Consider the following 20,820-nt stretch of genomic DNA (forward strand, 5'->3'; position numbering starts at 1 on the left):
CAATGTTGATGCTGAATCGATATATTGTGCAGCCCTACTTCGCTGATCTAGTATGACAACAATCTATTTGTCTCCTTTCTTCACCTATTTTTAACCTCTCAGCAGCATTGAGTGCACATGTGAGAAAGAGAGAGAGAGCATGTAACTGGATCTCTTTCTGCCTCTCTGGCTCGGACTCTCCTCCATTTAGGAACTTCCATGACCATCAAAGTACTAAACCTGGGGAAAAGAACATTCTACCCTTGCTTTTCCATTTACACACCCATACACAGTTGAATACAAAATCACATTGAATACATGTGATCATCTACTAACTAAATAGAAAAACAAACATTTGCTAAAACCTAGCAGTATTTTACACTCAAGTGGTCTTGATTTCTGTTTTCTAGCCACTCCAAGCACACAAATAAAAGATCCAGTAAAGGATTGTTATAAAATAACTATTTTGTCTTCCCTAAAGAACCCTTTAATGAACAGTTCTTAAAAAAGCATATATATTTTAGTGTGAAGAACATTTTAAAAGTAAATTCCAACTTTTTGGAAAATAGGGCATTTTACAACTCTCCTAGAATTAAACAGTAGCGTTTACCATTTTTGAATCCATTTAGCTGATCTCCGGATCTGCAGCGACCGCTTTTAGTATTGCTTAGCATACATCATTGAATCGGATTATTAGCACCTTACTCAAAACTTCAGAAACTCTTCTGTAAATACATCATGTACTTGTTTTCTAGGTCCATATGGCTAGGAACTACCACCAGATAGAATCTGCATAATATCATAGCGCCTGGTGCTCGGTACAGAAGCAAATGTGCTTGATTATTACACTGTAACGAAAGTCAAGCTTTAAATAGGAAAAAATATCTAAAGATTTTTGTAAACTTTGAGGGATGTGCTAATGGTTTAATCTAATTCAAAGAAGCTAAGCTAAAAGTGCTCCCTGTCAGTGCAGGACAACTCAACTGTAAACTCAACTGCAGCAGATGCAATGATATTAAGCAGATTCTACCTGGTGGTACAGGCCTGTAGTCAGCCTAATGAAAGGGAGGGTTCTTTTTTCTCAAAAGTGGACATTTTTGCTGTTATAGCCCTCATTTAGGCTATAATTTATTATTTATTATTATTATGTGATTTTAATACTACACTTTAGTGACATTTTAAGCATTTTTAGCTGAAATAGATTGTCGGATGGTCATCATAACCAAAAAAAAGTACATTTGAAAATTCCTGGATAACGACAATAGCCAAAATAGTATTCAGATTTTATTCATTTTAGTATTCATTTTAATATAGGTCGCTTTTCGAGCTTCACACCGTTTATTTGGTCATTTTTTGTTCCAAGATTTAGAAAAAATTTTCTCTATTTTAAAGCAATACAGTAGTAAAGAAGACTTATGTCAGATTGTATGTTTTCTGCACAGCTGGATGTCATGAAAAATAATTGTTAGCAATGGCTAAAACTGATAAGCTGAAGTCACACTAAAGCGACAGCCAACATAGGATTCCACTTAGTCTCAAAATGTTTTTCGGTGGGTTATTTTCACTATTTATGATGGTATAGCAGTCAAAATAGGACAAATGAGCTCATGTATGGGACAAATTCTAGACCTATGTCAGTGAGGGGTGGGTCTTTTGAACCACTCAAACCTCCAATGGCTAAGGCCTGTGGTAGTTCCTAGCCATATTGACCTAAAAAATAACAACTTTTGATTTTTCATCAGTCTTAGTACATGAAGTAACTACAAAAGAGTTTCTGAAGTTTTTGAGCAAGAAGATCTAATCTGATTTAATGATGTATGCTAAGCTAAGCTGAAAGTGCTGCATCTAAATACAAAGATCAACTGAATGGATTCAAAAATGGTAAAACTCTACTCTTAGAGTGTTCCTTTAAAGATCTGAAAAACTTGTGTGTGTGCTTATGTGTGACTGTGTGAAATCAAAATATTGTTCTACTCACAATGTCTGACCATTAGCTATGTGTTCAAGAGACAGAGATTTTACTCTGACCATTTAAACCAGGATCATTACTTTAACTTGCAACTTAATCCACCCATGAGCTGCACACTCGACTGGCCCACTGTGTTAAACTCATTCATCAGCTGCCAATCAAACCTGACCCTGACCACTGCGACTGGCCAGCAGCGTCTACACTAGCAAAACAGTCTGCAGGTATTTCCCTTTACATGACTAAGGAAACTTAAATTGATAAATAGAAGGCAGATTGACTGTTGTAGATCTGTAGACAGTTCAATAAAATGGAAATACATTTCCAGTCAATGAACATCAGATAATGTCTGCAGGCGAACACGGGGGGAAAAGAGGTTAGGATGGAGGGAAAGTGAAGGAGTGTTGATAAAGGTGCTCATGCGAGATGGAGCAGCTCTTAGCTCCCTTATACCGTGTTCTAAACCACTGGAGCCAAATCCCAGACAAAAGCCCTACTGTTTTAAACTTCCTGTCCGTGAGTGTATCAGAGAGCCCAGGTTGCATAAGTGTGCGAAAGTTACACTTAAATTAAGCAGCATCAAAAAGATATGAAGTGCAACTGACGTACAAAATCATTAAACAGAGTTTATCTAGCATTTAGATAAGCTGGGTTTGATTATATTTAGTCTATGTCTAGTTATAGTTTAACACCTCTGTCGGCTCTCTCTAATAAAAAAATACCGCCATAGGCACGTGTTCATGGGCTGACCACAGGAGTGGTGATATGATTTGTCCTCTCAGCCAATCAGGCTGCAGAATCTCAGGCAATAAGAGATGGGTTTGACTCTGCGTCTGACCTCAAACACCATAAAGGTCTTAAAACGTCAGTCTGGCTGTTAGTAGAGGAGGACAACAGATGACTTACATACACATAAGAGTGTGTCCTTAAATTCTCCTGTGTTGAAATACACACATACAAACACGCATACGTGCATAGATGCCTCAGTAGGTGCTGTACCCAATGGGTCACTATACCAAAACTATCCAGTACACTTCAGTAAAATAAAGAAAAGGCTAGGCTTTGAGTTAGAGCTGGGCCATATGGCAAAAATGCCATCTCAATCATTCATCAATCATTAATTTTCTTTTCAGCTTAGTCACTTTATTAATTTGGAGTCGCCACAGCGGAATGAACCGCCACCTTATCCAGCATATGTTTTACGCAGCAGATGCACTTCCAGCTGCAACCCATCACTGGGAAACAATCTCGATAATTATTTTCCATATTAAACTACAGTATAAACATATATTTTTCAATATTACTTGTTAATGCTTCCAGATTTAAAAGAGTACCCCAACAATGACTGAAGTCACAAAAATTAGAGGGTGTAGGGCTCGCAAAATCTGTAAGCCCGAAGTCCCAGGGCTATTGTTTTTTCAGGCTACCAAAATTTATCAACATTGTGCCTGGCAGGCTATCTAGATATCCCTCTGGGCATGGTATAGATAGATTTTGGTAGCCTGACTGAAAAAACAATAGCATAACATGGCCGATTTTGGCCGATAAATTTTCGGTGGCTGAAAATTCAGTACATCTCTAATATCAACACACTTCTAGATTCGCATTTTTGCACATTTCTGCTGTGTGATTGGCTCTTAGATCAATATAGAGTTAAAAGGTCCAGAACTTATCAAAGATATTGACATTAATTTTATAGTCATTCAATATAATATCATTTATTCAATTCAATTCAGCTTTATTTGTATAGCGTTTTTACAATGTAGATTGTGTCGAAGCAGCTTCACATAAATAATCATAGTAACTGGAACAGTGTAGTTCAGTTTTAGTGTTTAAGTTCAGTTCAGTTCAGTTTAGCTCAGTTCAGTGTGATTTAAAAATTTTCATTAATAAGCCCTTACTACTTTGAGTATATGTCAAATCATTTAAGTATAATTTTTTCCACCTATCTCACAATTTATCCAGCAACACCATTTGCGTTTTATAAAAGCCAATATATTGAGAATTTGACCCTTCTAGAAAAACACATTTTAGTAGCAAATTCTTAGAAGATAGCAAATATCTGTGGATGAAAACTTTAACAAGAAGCAACCCAACCTAAATGTACCTTAAACAGAAGCATTTAAGGTGAGTGACTTTGCATTGAACTCATGCATTTTACTTTACACAAAACATCAGTGTCACCGGTGGCATGTGCTTTTATTTGAGCTCCAGGAAAGCTTATGTACCATTTTTTCATCAAACAACCTGTAGTCTGGCTTCATCTCAAATGTATCTCTTATCTAAGTGCTTTGAATGAGTATTCAGTGTTGTAATGGAGTCAAATGGGGAAGTCCCACTCTCTCTAGAGTAAAGATCAGCTTGATTCACACTGTAACCACTGTACTGAACACTTGGCGGCCATCCAGCTCTCCGCTGATCCAGCATCATATCACTAAACACAGGAAACATCAGACAGCGTATTAACTTTTTTTATCCTCTTTTAACTATGTAAATATGAAAGAGTTGTGTGTTTAGAAGTGTTCGCCAATACTATTCTCTATATTATAGAGATAAAGTTTGACACATAAAGCCAAAATAAAGGGCCTATTGGGTCCCAAAACCTCCAGCAATCACAAGACAGAAGTAGTAACTGTGTTTGCGTGGGTCCTCCCACAAAACCCATCTATGACGTTAAGTTGTCAATCTTATATAGTGACAAATGTCGGGCCTGGGGGCTAAAAACTGGCTGATAATCAAACATGCAAAGCAGTCTGCTAAGTGTGCTGGCGTGGTCGTGAACCTCTTTTATCTCCTGAAATTCCTTATCTGTGAAATCAGGAGAGAACTGCAGGTTTTGCTGTAATGTGGTTGATGGTCATGGCGGAGTGGTGCTTTATGCGATTATTTATTATACAAAAACGTCTCTGTCCAAACATTTAGATAAGACCATCCCCTTTCTACTCTCAAACCCATCTGAATCATATCCTCTTAGAAACATACAAACACGCATACACCCCCATACATTCACCCATCAGATCTATAAATAAAACTGTGAGACTAGCAACAGTCACCACTATTAGTGAATATGCTAACATACTAACTAGCTCTTGTCAGTGAATTGTTCTGAATAGAAAAAAGAAACTAAGAAGAAACGATTTCTCTTTTTTCTTTTGCATATTTGTCACACTTTAATGCTGTTACCCCACCCTACTCCTTAAAACACAACTTCAGTAAGTTTAATTTCTCTAGCCACACCCAGGTCTAATTACTTCCACACCTGTTCGCAATCAAGAAATTGAAAAATGAACCAACAACTGACCCAACCGACAACTCATCCAAACATTCACAAAAGACCCCACAACAACATTCTCACTTGCCTCAGTTAAGGTGAGTGTTCATGACTCCACCATACAAAATAGGCTGAGCAAATATGGTTTGCATGGCAGAATACCAAAATGAAACCCCTTGCTGAGCAAAAAGAACACAAAGGCTTGTCTAAGTTTTGCTAGAAAACCTTTTCAAAATTCCCAAGATTCTTCTGGCAAAATACTCTGTGGACTGACAAGACAAAAATCTAACTCTTTGGAAGGTGTGTGTCCTGTTATGAGTGGTGTAAAAGTAAAGCCCCATTTTAGAAAAAAAAAAAAAAAACATCATACCAACAGTAAAATGTGGTATGATGTGGAATGTTTTGGTGCTTCAGAACATGAAGACTTGCTGTGATAAATGGAACCATGGATTCTGCTGTGTACCAAAATATCCTGAAGGACAATGTTCGGCCATCTGTAAGTGACCTCTAAAAGCTAAAACGAACTAGGGTTCTGCAGCAGGACAAGGATCCAAAGCACAACAGCAAGTCTACTTCTGAATGGCCAAAGAAAAACAAAAAGAAGACTTCGAAGTGGCCTAGTTAAAGTCCTGACTTGAATTCAATTGAGATGCTGTGGCATGACCTTAAAAAGGCAGTTCCTGCTCAAAAAAAACCTCAAACATGACTGATTGACTTCAATTCTACAAAGATGAGTGGGCAAAAATTTCTCCACAGTGCTGTAGCAGACCTATTGCATGTTATAGAAAACGCTAGATTGCACCTGTTGCTGTTAAGAATGGTATAACCAGTTATTAGGTTTAAAAATGATGGACTGGCCAAGCAAATATCCAGACCTAATCTCTATTGAGCATATGTGGGGCATCTGGTGAATGGAAGATAGAGGGGAAGCAGACTCGAGTGGCAACCTGTGATGCTCTGGTGAGCTCTAACCCCAAGAAAGTTGAGGCACTGCTGGAAAATAATGGGTGCCACTAAAAAATATCAACACTTTTTGGACATTTTCACGTAGGGGAAACCTCACTCTTGTGGCCAGTGGTTTAGACATAGCTGTGTGTTAAGTTATTTCGAGGGGACAACAAATTTACTCTTTTAAATACCCTCACCACTTTACATTGTAACAAAGTGTAATGTCTTCAGTGTTGTTACAAGAAAAGATATAATAAAAATAACTTTTGTGAGATACTGCATCTTATACACAAACTACAGTAAAATGATCATGTAAATGACAGCATCAAAAGTCTGTAAGCTTCTTTGTAGACTCTAATGGCTGCGATACACAATCTACTAATACTAACATGAAACATTGTGATTTATAAAATGACTTTGCATGAGAATAATAACATTCTAATTTTCACAATAGTTTTTTCTATCAAAATTTAGAATATATTGCTAAGAATTAAAAACCAGCCAGATTTCATTCACATAGCTGAAAACTGGTCAGTAAAATAATGTTTTTAATGGGTCACAGAGTGTTTTTGTGATGCTGCTTTAAAAGATGTGTGTGAAGCTGTTGACACTTCTGTAATACATGGTGGATGAGTGCTTGAGAAAAGATGTTAAAAGACTGTATCATTTTACAAAAGGAAAATAAACTTACCTGACCTGCTATCTCTTATAATTGAAATTGTGACCAAAAGAATAAATAAATGACAATACTGGTACTAGCTGGGAATGATTTGCATGTCAGTATCATGTTGGTTCTATCAATAGCCATTTCCATATGTTTCATTTATAGTTTATGTTGGAATTGTGTATTTACCATGGTAAGTATGCTCCTGTAATTTTAAAATGGCATTTTATTAAACTTTGTTATTTATATATTTTCTATGTCCTTTAATATGTCATACCACGTTTTACTGAAACAACAAAAAACAGATTGGGACATCAATTTAATAGTCTTAGAAGTCTGTAAGAGGTAAAATATTAATAAAGGCATAAGTATGAGGTTAGAAAAATAAAATTCTACATTTCTAATTTCACTACTTGTGCCTATTAACATATGCACTATGTACAAACGTAAACTACATACATATGAAGTGTAAAATCAAAGCATTTCAAAAGTTTATGGCCACTCATCCATCAACCTCTTTTAATCTCAGAGACTGATTTAGGAAGTTTGAATTAGCACTATAAATTGTATTATTGTTTGAAAAAATAAAAAGTGAATGTCACCGCAATTAAAAAACAATTTTACAAACAGACATTTTCAGTGATGTGATGTCATTCAGATCAAAAATGATAAATGCTGGGCACACCCTGTTATGAAATACAAACAATGGAATATACACTAAATAAAATAAAAATGCAAAACACTAAATTAATTTCTAATGATGTTAAAGACCAAACCAAAGACTATAGAATACACAAGACATGTCACTTGTTTTGAATGGGGAGAAATTTAATGGTCAAAATGGTTGCTTTATCGAACAAAGTCCTCAGCTTCTTAAATCCTTGAAAGTTTTTAATAACTTGATTTTTAATAATCTACATTTCCAAAATCTGTGGTTATTATTAGGGCTGTTGAATCGAAATTCAATTTTTATTTTTATTTTGGGCTTCAACAATTACAAAGCTCAGGTGAGTAGTCAGCGCTCTAATCAGGTCGCCAAACATTTTAAATGCTGTCTCAATTGCAAAATGATTCCAGTGCATTGAAACTTTCACACCTTTAAAAGTCACACAATGCACCCTGAAAATCAGTGTATGCAATGCATTGGCCTTAACGAAAATTCTAAATTGCGAAAAATGAATCACGTGACCCAAATCATTCATTCATTTATTTTCTTTTCGGCTTAGTCCTTTTATTAATGTCTTTGGACTTGTAGGGGAAACCGGAGCACCCGGAAAAAAAGTCCACACAGAAATGCCAACTGGCCCAGCCTGGACACAAACCAGCAACCTTCTTGCTATGCGGCGATTGTGCCCATGCAACATCAGTTTCACGTGAAACTTCTCTAATGCATCCAGCACATTTGGATGGGACGATCTTGCATGCCCTCATACTGAAAGTAACCCCAAACCATGAATTTTCCTTCACCAAACTTGACTGATTTCTATAGAATCTTGTGTACATGCGGGTTCCAATAGGTCTTCTCCAGTATTTGTGATGATTGGGATGCTGTTATGCACAAGATTCATCAAAAAAAATCAACCTTCTGCCACTTTTCCAAATGATCAACTAGAAGTCAAGTTATTATTTGTTGCTCTTACAACTGGGATCGACGACAATACTTTTGTCAGGTAGTGGACATACATTCATATGCAAACAGTTGACTGACGACCAACTTCTTGGCCATGCAAAAAATTTTTAAATATCAATTAAACTCTAGATGGATTTATGTCAATATAGGCTCCTTTTAAAAAACAAAAAAATCCAATCTTACACTGTCCCTCCAATGACTTTCAGTGAAAGCGTGTTAGTGTTTGGGGAATCCCTGTCTGAACATGAGCATGACCCTATGAATCACTTCATAAACTAAAAGGATGGAAGTATTTGTTGTTTACCCAAGCACTAGTATGTCACAGCCCCTGTACGTTTTTGTGTGGGTTTATCAGAAAGAAAAAGCATGCGTGTGGGTAGACAATGTCTAAATTACAGTGCCAATTCTTCATAATGCCTTAAGGAAAACACAGACGTGTGTTCAGAAACAGGAATCCCTTGAATGAAGTTGTATAAATCAAGCAACAGTTACGCAACTTATGACAACATCCCACACATTCACATTGCTTAGCGTTGTGTGTGCCAGAAAGAAGGTGTGGCACAGGTTTGGTGTGAGACCCGGCAAGAAGATTGGGTGATTCCGGAATATGATGAAAACTGGCAGAAATTCTTCATCTGAAAAAAATGCAGGGGGCAGTTTTGCCTAAACCTCTTGCTGGGAAATTCACAATTGGAATGACAGGTAGACATTCAAAACCCACACAAGTGAACGTGAGATTTCTTCTTATCAAAACTCTTCTTGTAACTTCTCTACGAATATACCAAAACGATGAGTAATATGCACTTTGCAAGTGTAACTGTAACATTTTGAGTGACCCCAGATTTAAAGGTCAAGATGCCGCTACGCTGATTCACAATTATGGTGGAAAGTCCGAAGACGTGAGACAAGTTTTCCACTCGATTTCATGGACTTCAAGCGCCTTGTGTGTCCTTACATTACAAAGGTAAAAATGTGGGTGTCTGAAAGTACACCACTCCAAACACTGACATAAACTGTCTGTATCCCTGACTCCAGAAATGGATTGCATTTTGAGAAAAGGACTAAAGAATACATGAAAAACTCTTAAAGGTTTCAAATGCAAGCCATGGAAGCCACAAAAGGTCAAGAGATGTTGTGATTTTACAACAGGAAGGGGTGAAGAATGAAATAGATGCAGAGCTTTCATAAAACATTAGCAACAGGCCAATAAAACAACAACTTCATTCAATTTTCATAATTCAATCAACATTTTGAGTCACATTTAATACTTTTATGAACTTTCACAACATGAAACAAATCCAAATAAATTAATTAAACATTTTTATCCCCCCCAAAAAGCCAAATGTAGAAAATAAAAATTATTGTGTTTAAAAAACATTCAAAGTCATTTCACGACAAAAAATAATTGGAAAGAATAAAAAATTAGAAAGATATATAGTGCTCAGCATATATAAGTAAACTCCTCACAAATCTCCCTTGTAAATTCACATTTTTAATAGGAAGCTATACAATATTATATTTGTGCATATACATTAGATTAGTTAGTACTGAAGCCATATCTGGAGCTTATCTAACAAAATATTTAACCGTAACGGTCCAAAAACTAGCTCACCCCAATTTATATGTTATAGAAAATATTACATACAAATTTTAAAAGAAGAAAAATCAGAAGAAGCAAAAAAAAAAAGAAGAAAAATGTAGTTGCAAATGCAATTTTGTAGGTTGTGATGTTTTTTGTTTTTTTTTTTAATTTATTTGTATTATCTTCATTCATTCATTATTTTCTTTCGGTCTAGTCCCTTCATTAGTCTGGGGTCGCCACAGCGGAATGAACCGCTACCTTATCCAGCATATGTTTTTTACGCTGTGGATGCTCTTCCAGCTGCAACCCATCACTGGGAAAAGTATTATCTTTCAATTTTTTAAATATGTTTAATGACTAAAATATTAATACATAAAATAATACATTGCCTATCTTAGGTTAGGTTGTACTCAATTACAGTATGCTGAGTATAAGTTAAAACTAGTATAAGCTTTCATTCTGTAAGAACAAGGAAACATTTTTACCAACCAAAGTGTCATTAATCTATGTCTTTATTTTATAAAGTCAATCCCATTAATAAAAAGGCAATACAGAACACCAACGCACTGACATTTTAAACAAACCCTTGCACCACACATTAAGAAGTAATCTGTTTCTCATTGTGTGGTGTTTATGAGTGTCTGAGTTACCCTACAGGGTGACAACATTCAGCAAAGAGTTGTTATCTTAACATAGATTCTCCTTTCTGTGCACACTCTCTCTCTCTCTCCTTAAACTAAGTCTCACTTGACTTGTCTTTCATGAACTTGTCTTTCAGCCAGCCCACAGACAACACGAATGTCATGGTTTTGCTCTTGTGAAAAGTTTAAAACAAACACATACACAAAGAAAACTACTACGCGTACATTCCAAGAGGTTTGCACATGGGTATCCCTTAATATGCTCACATGCAAAGTACAACAAACAGCAAAGAATGGCAAATCAACCATCTTTGATGATTTGTGAAGACTCATAAGATGTCAGACATTTCAAATTAATTTTAATACTTTTAAAACCAATAAATCAATGCCAGGAGTGTAAAAATATATATGTCGATAATATTATATATAATAAGTTTGTGTAGTTTCTAGTTGATATTTGTTTGTATTAAACACTTTAAAAAGGTTTAATAGGTTAAAATGAATCTCAATGTCCTGGCTTTGTTAGAATGAAAGTATATCTGATTAATTGCTGATCAATAAGGTCAGGCCTCACAAGTTTCTTTTCTCGTTTATTTGTCTTACTGACACAAAGGCACGCTCACAACAAAAGCAGTCTGCATATTTCACCTCTGAACACCTGATGAACTCGCAGTCGGAATTTCTTTACAATTGTTCTGACACCCCACACAGCGGGGGCAACTCAAATACTGAGGAGTGGTAAGAGGACGAGATGCACGCATACACCCACATGCTTCACGCACCGTGAAAATCCTCTCAAATTTACGGTCAAAAACTGACAGGTGTGGTTATCAGACAAACAGTACAGACATTGCAAAGTAGCTTTTAGATTCCTAACATTCTATAATTCATAATCCTTGATAACAAATATTGCCTATTATTATTATATTAACAAATGTAAACTATGAAAATAGTTTTTAGTAATAGTAATAGTTTTTATAAATTAAAACATTTTACAGAACAGAACATTCAGTTACAGCAGCAGAAAAAACGACAGTAGCCACAGATGTAAATAAAAAAAAAATATATATATATATATATATATATATTTTTTTTTAATATATATATGTGGCTACAGTATATATATATATATTTTTTTCCAGTTGAAAAAATAGAAGCTAGAAATAATATGTCCTATTCAGATACAACATAACAGGTGCCCATCTTTGTTTAAAAACATCCAGTTTTAGTTGAAGTTGAGCAGTCGTATACTCCATTCTATATATACATTCAAGTTTTTCTATCCACTGTACTATTGTTGGAGGGTGTGGCTTCATCCAATTTATTGTCATGGTCTTTCTTGCACTTAGTAAAAGTATATGTAGTATATATCTCTGGTTTTTATTGTATGTATCCTGGGGTATCCCTTCAAGCAAGAAAAACAGGGAGTGAAAGGTAGATCTATCTGCTTAATTTTCATTATCTCAATCTTTACCCCTTGCCAAAATGCAAGTATCTTTGGACATTCCCAAAATATGCGTGATTGCCCACATTCCCGCAACCCCTCAAGCATTCCTCTGACTGTGGACGGCTAGTATATATTGAGACCATCAATGGTGTATGAAAATAGTATTAATAGCTTAAGATTAATTTAAAATCCGTATTTATTAACTGTGGTGCATGCATCCATATCTCTTATCAGTACTGAATATTCCAATTGATTCGTAGGCATGAGGTAAAGTTTGAAAAATAAATAAGTAAAAATCTTGACCTGGTCTATTGCCTTGTTGCCAGTTCAAAATACAATAGCAATGTTTCGCCCTAATTGTTCAGTCAAAGTAGGACTGCTTGCATCACATTTTTAAAAAAATTAAACAAATAAACCTATAATGGCCAAAAATATATAATTATAAAAGCTTCATTGTCTGTGCATGATAATAAGTGAGCTGCTCTTTGTTGTTTGTATATTTAAATATTTTAAGCTCTTTAGCAGATTTTGATTGGCTAATCTTGTTACTGTTTGTCAGCTGGGCAGAAAAAAACCTTTTAAAAGTGATTATAATCATTTGTGGTCTGATCTTCTAGGTTATTGTTTAAAAAAATAAGAAAAGGTTGGGACAGTATGAAAAACGCAAACAAAAAAAGAAAGTAGTGATTTGCTAATTTACTTTGACTTGTATTCCATTGCGGATAATGTGAACACAAAATATTTTATGTTTTGTCTGGTCAACTTCATTTCATTTGTAAATATATACCCTTTCCTGCCATTCAAACTCGCAACAGATTCCAAAAAAGTTGAGAAAGGAGCAATTTAAGGTTAGTAATCAGGTAAATTGGTAAAAAAATGATGTGATTTGAAACGGGTAATGTCAACAAATGATTGTAATTATAATCTGGTACAAAAGCAACATCCAAGGAAGGTCTAGTCCTTTAGGAGCTAAGATGGGCCGATGATCGCCAGTTTATCAATAAATACATGAGAAATTATTAAAATGTTTAAAACGTTGTTCATCATAGAAAGATAGCGAGACATTTGGATATTTTACCTTCAATGGTGCATAACATAATTAAAAGATTCAAGGAATCTAGAGGAATTTCAATGTGTAAAGGACAAGAGTGCAAGCCTAAGCTGAACAACTGTAATCTCCTATCCCTCAGGTGGCACTGCATCTAGAATCCTCATTCATCTATAAGCAATATCACCACATTGGCTCAGGACTACTTTGTACAAACCATTGTCAAGTACCACAATATGCAGTTACATCCACAAATGCCAGTAAAAACTGTACTGTGCCAAACGAAGCCCTATGTTAACAGTGTCCAGAAGTGTTATTGACTTCTCTGGGCAGTACAAAATGCGACAACGAAGACCCCGTATATGGTAACACCTTAAAAATAACGGTCCATTAGTTAATCCTATTTTGAAAAACAATGGGTATATTTATTAATCTTTGTTACAATTCTTATAAAGTAATATGTTAACATGCATTAGTAAATGCTTATTAATAACTGCTCTACAAGATGTTAATGTTGGTGAATGTTAACGAATGGACCTTGTTACCATATATTTATTTTCATGGTGGCCATTGTCTTTGAAATAGACAGGCATTTGAGTCTATATAACGGAAACATTATATAATCAACAACAAATATTAATAGGTGCTGTAAAATCAAATGGTTTAAGTAAAGAAACCCTTAATCAGCACACAAAAGGGATAAGAAAGACGGCCTGCCCTCCCTTAAATACTGTCTAACAATATAGGAAACGTTCTGTAAATGCATCTTTTTTCACTTCTCATTAATTTCTTACTAACTCATTTTACATGGGTTCATGAAGAAAGTCAAATGACATTTTTATTTCCACTCCTAGAAACTACCCTTTCTGCTAATACAGTTGATCTTATAGAGTGACTCATTTCCCCTTGAAAAAAAAGAGAAGAAAACTCACTGCCGCTCTCGATTTATCCAGCATTCTAGCACATACAGTAGCAACATGTGGATTTAAATCACATTTCATAATTAATTCTAAAAAATAATATCACTAAGAATAATTAATTACACGCCGACTTTAAGGATTTCTTTCACATTTAGGTCATCGCTTGAGTGTAATCAACATTCACAAGTACAAACGCCCACTCACAAACACAAGAAAAACTAACAAATAGTTTTTATTACGTGTGACCTTTCGGCTTGTCAGCCTGTGATACACTTGAATTACCATGTATAGAATAAAACATTATTCAATTGATCTGTAGTTACTAGTATTAAGTGTATAAATACTGTATATATACCTAGCACATTGTTCTGTAATGTGTGTTTTTGACAAAACTGATCCATCACTACTGGATAGGAATAATATAAGACTTTATCATGTGACTCTTATCATGTTCACCTCAGCCTATACAGAAAGCCAGTTTTCTCATCCCTTTAGATGAGTCAGTGCTGTAAAAGCTATTCGGATATCTGTCACTCATAAATATATCCATTATACAACCATAGCCGGAAAACGTAGGAGTTTTAAGTGCAAATTCACAATCTTTCCAATATAAAGAGCAAAGTTCACAGCCTCCATAAATGTCCTTTTATTGCCCATGAAAATAATAGACACTTAGCAAGAATATCCTCTTAATTATATTTTTAGAGTTTAGTGTATTCTTACTAGTAACGAGGCTCTGTGAAAACCAGCCACTTCCACTCAGATTGCTAATAGCCATGTAAAATGTGTTTCGGTGTGATTTCAGAATGAAAAAGCATTTGAATTTCTACTTTGATAAACATTAGGTGCAGATGTTGTGGTGGTTTGTGCAGGGCCTTATTGGTTGAAAGCAAGTCATCATGTTGTCATGATGTGTTTACTAGACACAGTGGAAGCCTTACGCTGCATGCAATTTAACTAATGTGAAAGTAAAAGTTTGTTTACAATTGAGGTTCAGATCTGTTGGTTTAAGCTTAGCATTCGCATTGTCATTTCAAACAGCAAACCTTGAGAAAACACCTATTATGATGTATACTGTGTGAAATAACTTATCATTCATCAAAAACTATGCTGAATATTTCAAAAGTGTGAAAGTATTTTATTTATTGAACTTATAAAATGTGCAAAAGAGTCAAAACAGCACTTAGTTTCACCAAATATCAAAAGAATTGTTGTGAAGGGACACGTTTCAGACACCTGTTTAACAGTAATGGGTGATATCAACAACTATGATGACAAAAACCAGGCTTGAGAACTGAGTCCTTTTATGGTCACAGTGATATCATGTCCTGTTTTTAGTTTATTAATCTGTTTCTGATGCGTTGTGTTCATATTTTAGTTGAACTGCACCAGAGTTTGTTTCAGGGTTTCTGCAAGTTTCACCAAGTTAAATATAAGACTTTTTAAGACATTTTAAGACCATTGTGAATGAAATTTTAGACTTATACTAAATTAGAGAAGACTTTCACTTGCCCTATCAAAAAAACTATTAAAATTTAATACATTCAATAATACAATAATAATAAATTTGTTTAAATATATTTTTAAATAATTTTCAAATATATCCATTCACAAACCCTATAAACCTTACCAAAAACAGAACAAAACATTGTGTAGCTATACATAAACAAAGGAAAACTAAGACCTGTTAAAAAAGATTTAAAACCTACAATACAACATTTTAGTAGATTTAAGACTTTATAGGGCCTAAAATTTAGCTTTTACAATTTAAGACATTTTAAGACTTAAGACCCTGCGGATACCCTGTTGTTTGAAAGTAGATGAGAAGAGCAATTTAAGCTCACTTATTTGGTGCACACGAAAGTTTGGATTCATTCTTATTCAAACAAACTAGTGAATGAGTTCAGTTAAATCGCACTAAAGATGAACATATCACAATTATACTTTCATTTTTGAGACTAAACAATTCTACACCTTGACCAATCCTTTTTCATGACTTTTCCATGGCATTTAGAGACTTAAAATTAAAAGAGTCGTTTTTTTATTTGAACACATTCCATGATTTTAAAATGTAACATTCCCTAATATTTTGGTTTGCCAAATCAGAGACTTTGATGACAACCACACTGACTTTTTTGTTTTCTATTTTCTCCAATTTATTTAAGTTATGCCAGTACTGGAATCTATCCCTTTTAAATGTGTATCAAACATTTTAGTACATTTTTTTCAATAAAATTTTGCAAAAGTTCGTTTTTTCTGTAGTGATGCAACATATTAACTGGTTTGGGCTCCACAATGAATCTTTAATTGAAGAGTTTTAAAAGAACCATGCTTCATAACGTAAAGAAACATTATTTATATTCTCTAAACAATATTATATAGGCTATTGATAGACTAAATATGCGTTTCCCAACATAATAAAACAGTTTGAAATGAAAAGGTTTCAAAAACATTGTTTTTAAGAGTGTAGTTGTCTCTAACTACACTAAGCAGAACCTGTCTTTTCAGAAACGAAGCTATTATCACTTGACCCGGTTTGCCCGCTAGCTCCTTAAGCGTCTAAAGAGGCGGGGGAAGGTCACGGAGAGGGGATTCCCCGTGACTGCAAAGCAGAAAAGCTAAAAGGAGCGAGTTTCCCTCTGCGCGCGCGCGCGCACCTTTTCCATACCCAAACCCCGAGATCTCGACGCGGAACATGTTCCCCACAGCTACAGACCACTTGGCCGACCACTGGACTTCTTGAAGTTGGGAAATAGTCACAATATAAACAAGTGTTTGTATTCTGGGTAAAACACCAGAAGCAAAAAATAAAGCAATTGCTCGCTCCAAAAAGAAAAATAATAGGCAGAGTTTTCATCCAGTCATTTATGCTGTACATTCATGTTGCCTGTGCGTCGTGAAAACAGACTTGTTTACTACTAGTTTCTAACGAACTAACGAAGAACAATTCCTGCTGATATTTATCGACTTTTCCTGCTAACGTTAGCTAAAAGACGGTTGTTGATTCTTAACGATACTATGATGCGAGACTCAACTAAGTACGAAGTGTCCTTCTAAACAACAATCGATGTACCAAAACAATTAGACAACCGAAACCTGTCCTGCTTAGTGTCCTCGGGACGTCCGCACTATTCTGCTTCTCCGCAAAGCCAAGCGAGCTAGACATCAGAGATAACCCTGCAGAAGAAAAAAGCTTCATTTTGAGCAAACGGGCGAAATACCCACAGGCTATCGGTTCTCTACTTTCTCCCATTACAGCACGGGATATCATAAGGTTGTTCCCTGGTAAGAGGTAACGGGGACACGCTTCCGCTAAAAATACCTGTCTACGACTATATTTGGATTGGCTGGAACACAATCAAATGTCTAAAATAAACGGACCCGCCCTTTCGCAAAATGAATGAATGATCTGCTATCTCACACAGTCGGGCCGCCCGCTGCTAAATTTAGTAACATCGCTTGCGTCAATCACGCGCCTCAGTGCGTCATGCCCTCACCCCGCCTCCGGGAGCTGATCATTGGCCAGAATTAGAACGTGGCCAAGAAATTACGTGTCCCGTGATTGGCTCTTGTTGATGTTTTTTTGTACTACGAGGTACGCAAGCTAAATTTAATAGTTTGTTTAGTGTACACGCCGGAAGCACTTTGGTGTTTTAACTCCACTCAGCTTCAAACCCTTATAATTTATATTGGATAAATTTCTACTAATTTGTTTGCGTCCAGAAAAAGGGTAATTTTGGGATATGCCTAACATTAAAATAATAACACAACGTAGTTTTTTTCTATGGACTAGCTTCTGCAATGAAAGATTGCTTACAAGTATTTTTTGAAAGACATTGACAAACGCACACGTTCATTTATACCGCGTGTACACGCAATGATTAACGTTTGGCTATTACCGGGATCAGAGTATTTATTATAGCATGACACACTGCGGAGGCCATAACTATGTTCAATATGCAATTACAATCATACTGTTTAATCATTTGGCACCTGATAAAAATAAAAGGTTTTAAAATAGCTTCTTAAGCTATAGAATTAACATGACACACATATTTTTCTAGCAAGCAACAGACAACACGCCCTACCGCGCGATTTCTGATAACCTCTGACCAAGAGTCAGAAGACCAACTCTATTCCTCTCTCTCCTGGCAAGGACTGTACGGCTTATGTGTATACTGTACCAGAGAGGCCGGGGACTACAGTGCAGACAGTGCAGGCTCGACGTCACCTCTCCCATGGCGTCACATTGACGTAGCGCATTCCACTCTAGCTATGTAGAAGCCAGGCGCACATAAATGTGCTATTAGACTTTCTCTCGCTCAGCGCGCCACATAAACAAAGGCACATTGCAACTTAAGCTCAGCGCATCCTCTCGTTTACTAACGCCGACACTATTATAGTGGAGCTGACAGAACCACGGAGTACTTTTTTTCTTCATAGCTAAAAGGAAAATCGGTCAAGTAATATTTTTAAATGAAAAATCATCAACTTTTTTACTTTAATACCAACTTTTACTCAACCACTTTTTCAGTTTTTACAATTTTCGGTTGGATATGCACAAGGAATTATTAGGGCTTTAAAACATATGTAAAGACGGACCGTCAACAGAAATCAAGTAAGTAGTATTTTTTAATTTTATACGATTTATAGAGCATAAAACACAACTGTACACTTTAAAATCCCTGACAACATGCTTTAGGTGACTTGTAGTGTTTCTATAGCGGTCTCCATTCATATATTTGTGCATGACATAAAGAACTTTCAGGTGCGGACCTGTTGAATGTCCAGCGCGTAAACGAGCTGTATTTCTGCGCTATCTTTGTTGATAGAGGGACCGAATGCGAATTTAATTTGCGAAACGGGGGCTATAATATTCTCACAGGTTGTCATGGAAATGGGATGCCTCTTCCTCACCCGGGTAAACCGCTGTGAGCTCGCGCGGGGCCGGTAGAGAGTCTCGTGAGATGCGCCAAGAAGAAGGAGAGAGTGCTGAGCGCTCCACAATTCTCAAAAACCCGACTTAACATTGTGCCAATGTTTTTATATTCATTCATAGCAGTATCTAGAATACTTTCATTTATATGATTTAGTTTCATAAACATCGCTTTTACCACGTTTCAATGACATGACTACATGCGCTTCATTCATTCCATCTTGACGCAACGGAAGGACCGCACGCGAACATACACAATGAACACATGTGCACAGTTATCAGAAATAATTAACCTACACAAACTGTCAACATGTCGTCTAGTTTTCTTCTCATATTTACCACTCTCACTATTCTTCTAACAGTGTTCTATGAGATAAATATCAGTTCACTTGTGGTCAGGAAAACAAGCGTTTGTTTGCTTTTAGAAGACTTTAAATTCTTTAATTTTGGAATAAAACCTTTAAAAAATTATTTTCCTTTACTACAGTAGCCAATGTGGTGTGAATTTCAGATCAAAACACGATGCAGGGGCACTTACTATTACGCACACAAATGAATGACAGTAAAGTTACTTTTTATTTCACTGCCTGTAGCCTACAAATACCAATAGTGACAGCTGTGCCAGAACCACCCTCATGAGGTATGTGATACAACAATATATTGATTTTGACCTAAATGACTTGTTCTTCTGCTAAAGTTTTATAACGGAGCACGCGAGATCGGGTCACGGAGTACATAGCCTGGTCTCTTCCCCTAAGGTCTCTGTCGGGTGTCAAATCCCGTTCTCCAAGCTAATTTAATGTACTTGTATTTTTCCATCCCTCTATCTCCACTCTCTCCTTTTCTTTTGTGTGTTTGCTGGAAAGCCTCTATCTCGCGCGCTTATTGAACGGAGAACGGAGCGCCTCTACAAAGCGCGTGCTTCAGTGCTCTCTCGCGGTTCTCTAGGTTACCGGGGCACAAGCGGACCGGCGGCTCCATGCGTACACACTCAATCACGCTCTGTCAAAATCACACATGACCCCAATCAGGCAATGGTTCAACTCAAATGCAAAAGTAATAAAGTCTCTAGAAAGCCATCCTATTTATATCAGCATCCGTTAATATCAGCATTAATTGTGAGGCGACTCAAAATGATCAAAATGTGTTCCCGTGTTTTACTTTCCTCACTTCAATTGTAAGTCAAATCATAAATTAGTTCCGGAAGTCTTGATATTGCCTAACCATGAAGGTTTCTATGTATTGTTTCAAGTAGTTTGAGGGGTCGAGAAAGTGCCCAATGCCTGACGAGGCAGGCTGTGAGAGCGCGCTTCTTCTGTCAGGGAGGGGGCGCTAGTCGCTTTTAAAAACTCTTGAGCTCTGCGCGCGTGGGTTTATTTGACCGAAGACGAGGATAGTCGGAGTTCTGTGAGTGCCCAGGTGAATGTTGTCCAGCCGTCACTGTGACTGTCGTTATTCTGAGGTAAAGCAAAACAAATACTGCATGGCAACGTATTTTATTAGACGCTCAGAGCGGTTTAAACTCCATGGTCGAGTGCAGCACCAGAAGGAACAATCAAATAGTCCTTTGTAAATCGTATTAGCAGTTTGTGTAATAAAGTTATTTTTGAGCTCAAACACTGCATGTCACATCTTCACTTTAATGGATTTTCAGGGTTTTTTTTCTTTTAGCGTTTTCCTTGAATGTAATACAAAACGGTTATTGTAACATTTTGTTACAAAATGTTTTGTTTGTGCTTGGTGTGCACTTTGTGATTAATGTTAACTTGTTAAAAAGGCTGCAATTGC

At 36.2% G+C, this 20,820-nt stretch overlaps 1 protein-coding gene across 12 annotated transcripts in view; it reads left to right on the forward strand.

The window, feature by feature from the left end:
* Window positions 1-18,401: 18,401 nt before the first annotated feature.
* Window positions 18,402-20,820, forward strand: part of nr4a3 (nuclear receptor subfamily 4, group A, member 3) — a 31,828-nt gene continuing 29,409 nt past the window's right edge. For 8 of the 12 annotated variants that reach the window (XR_015510451.1, XR_015510450.1, XR_015510452.1 and 5 more), the window contains exon 1: window positions 18,402-18,714. Coding sequence is in view for 2 of the 12 variants with exons in the window: in XM_087285713.1 (XP_087141839.1) it covers window positions 20,456-20,494 (39 nt within the window). In the remaining 10 variants the exon portion in view is untranslated. Of the gene's footprint in view, window positions 20,495-20,820 lie in introns of all 12 variants that reach the window. The other 4 variants (XM_087285713.1, XM_087285714.1, XM_087285719.1 and 1 more) reach the window with 2 other exon arrangements.

Source organism: Danio rerio, chromosome 16, assembly GCF_052040795.2.
Source record: "Danio rerio strain M-AB ecotype USA chromosome 16, GRCz13ab, whole genome shotgun sequence".
Lineage (NCBI taxonomy): Eukaryota > Metazoa > Chordata > Actinopteri > Cypriniformes > Danionidae > Danio > Danio rerio.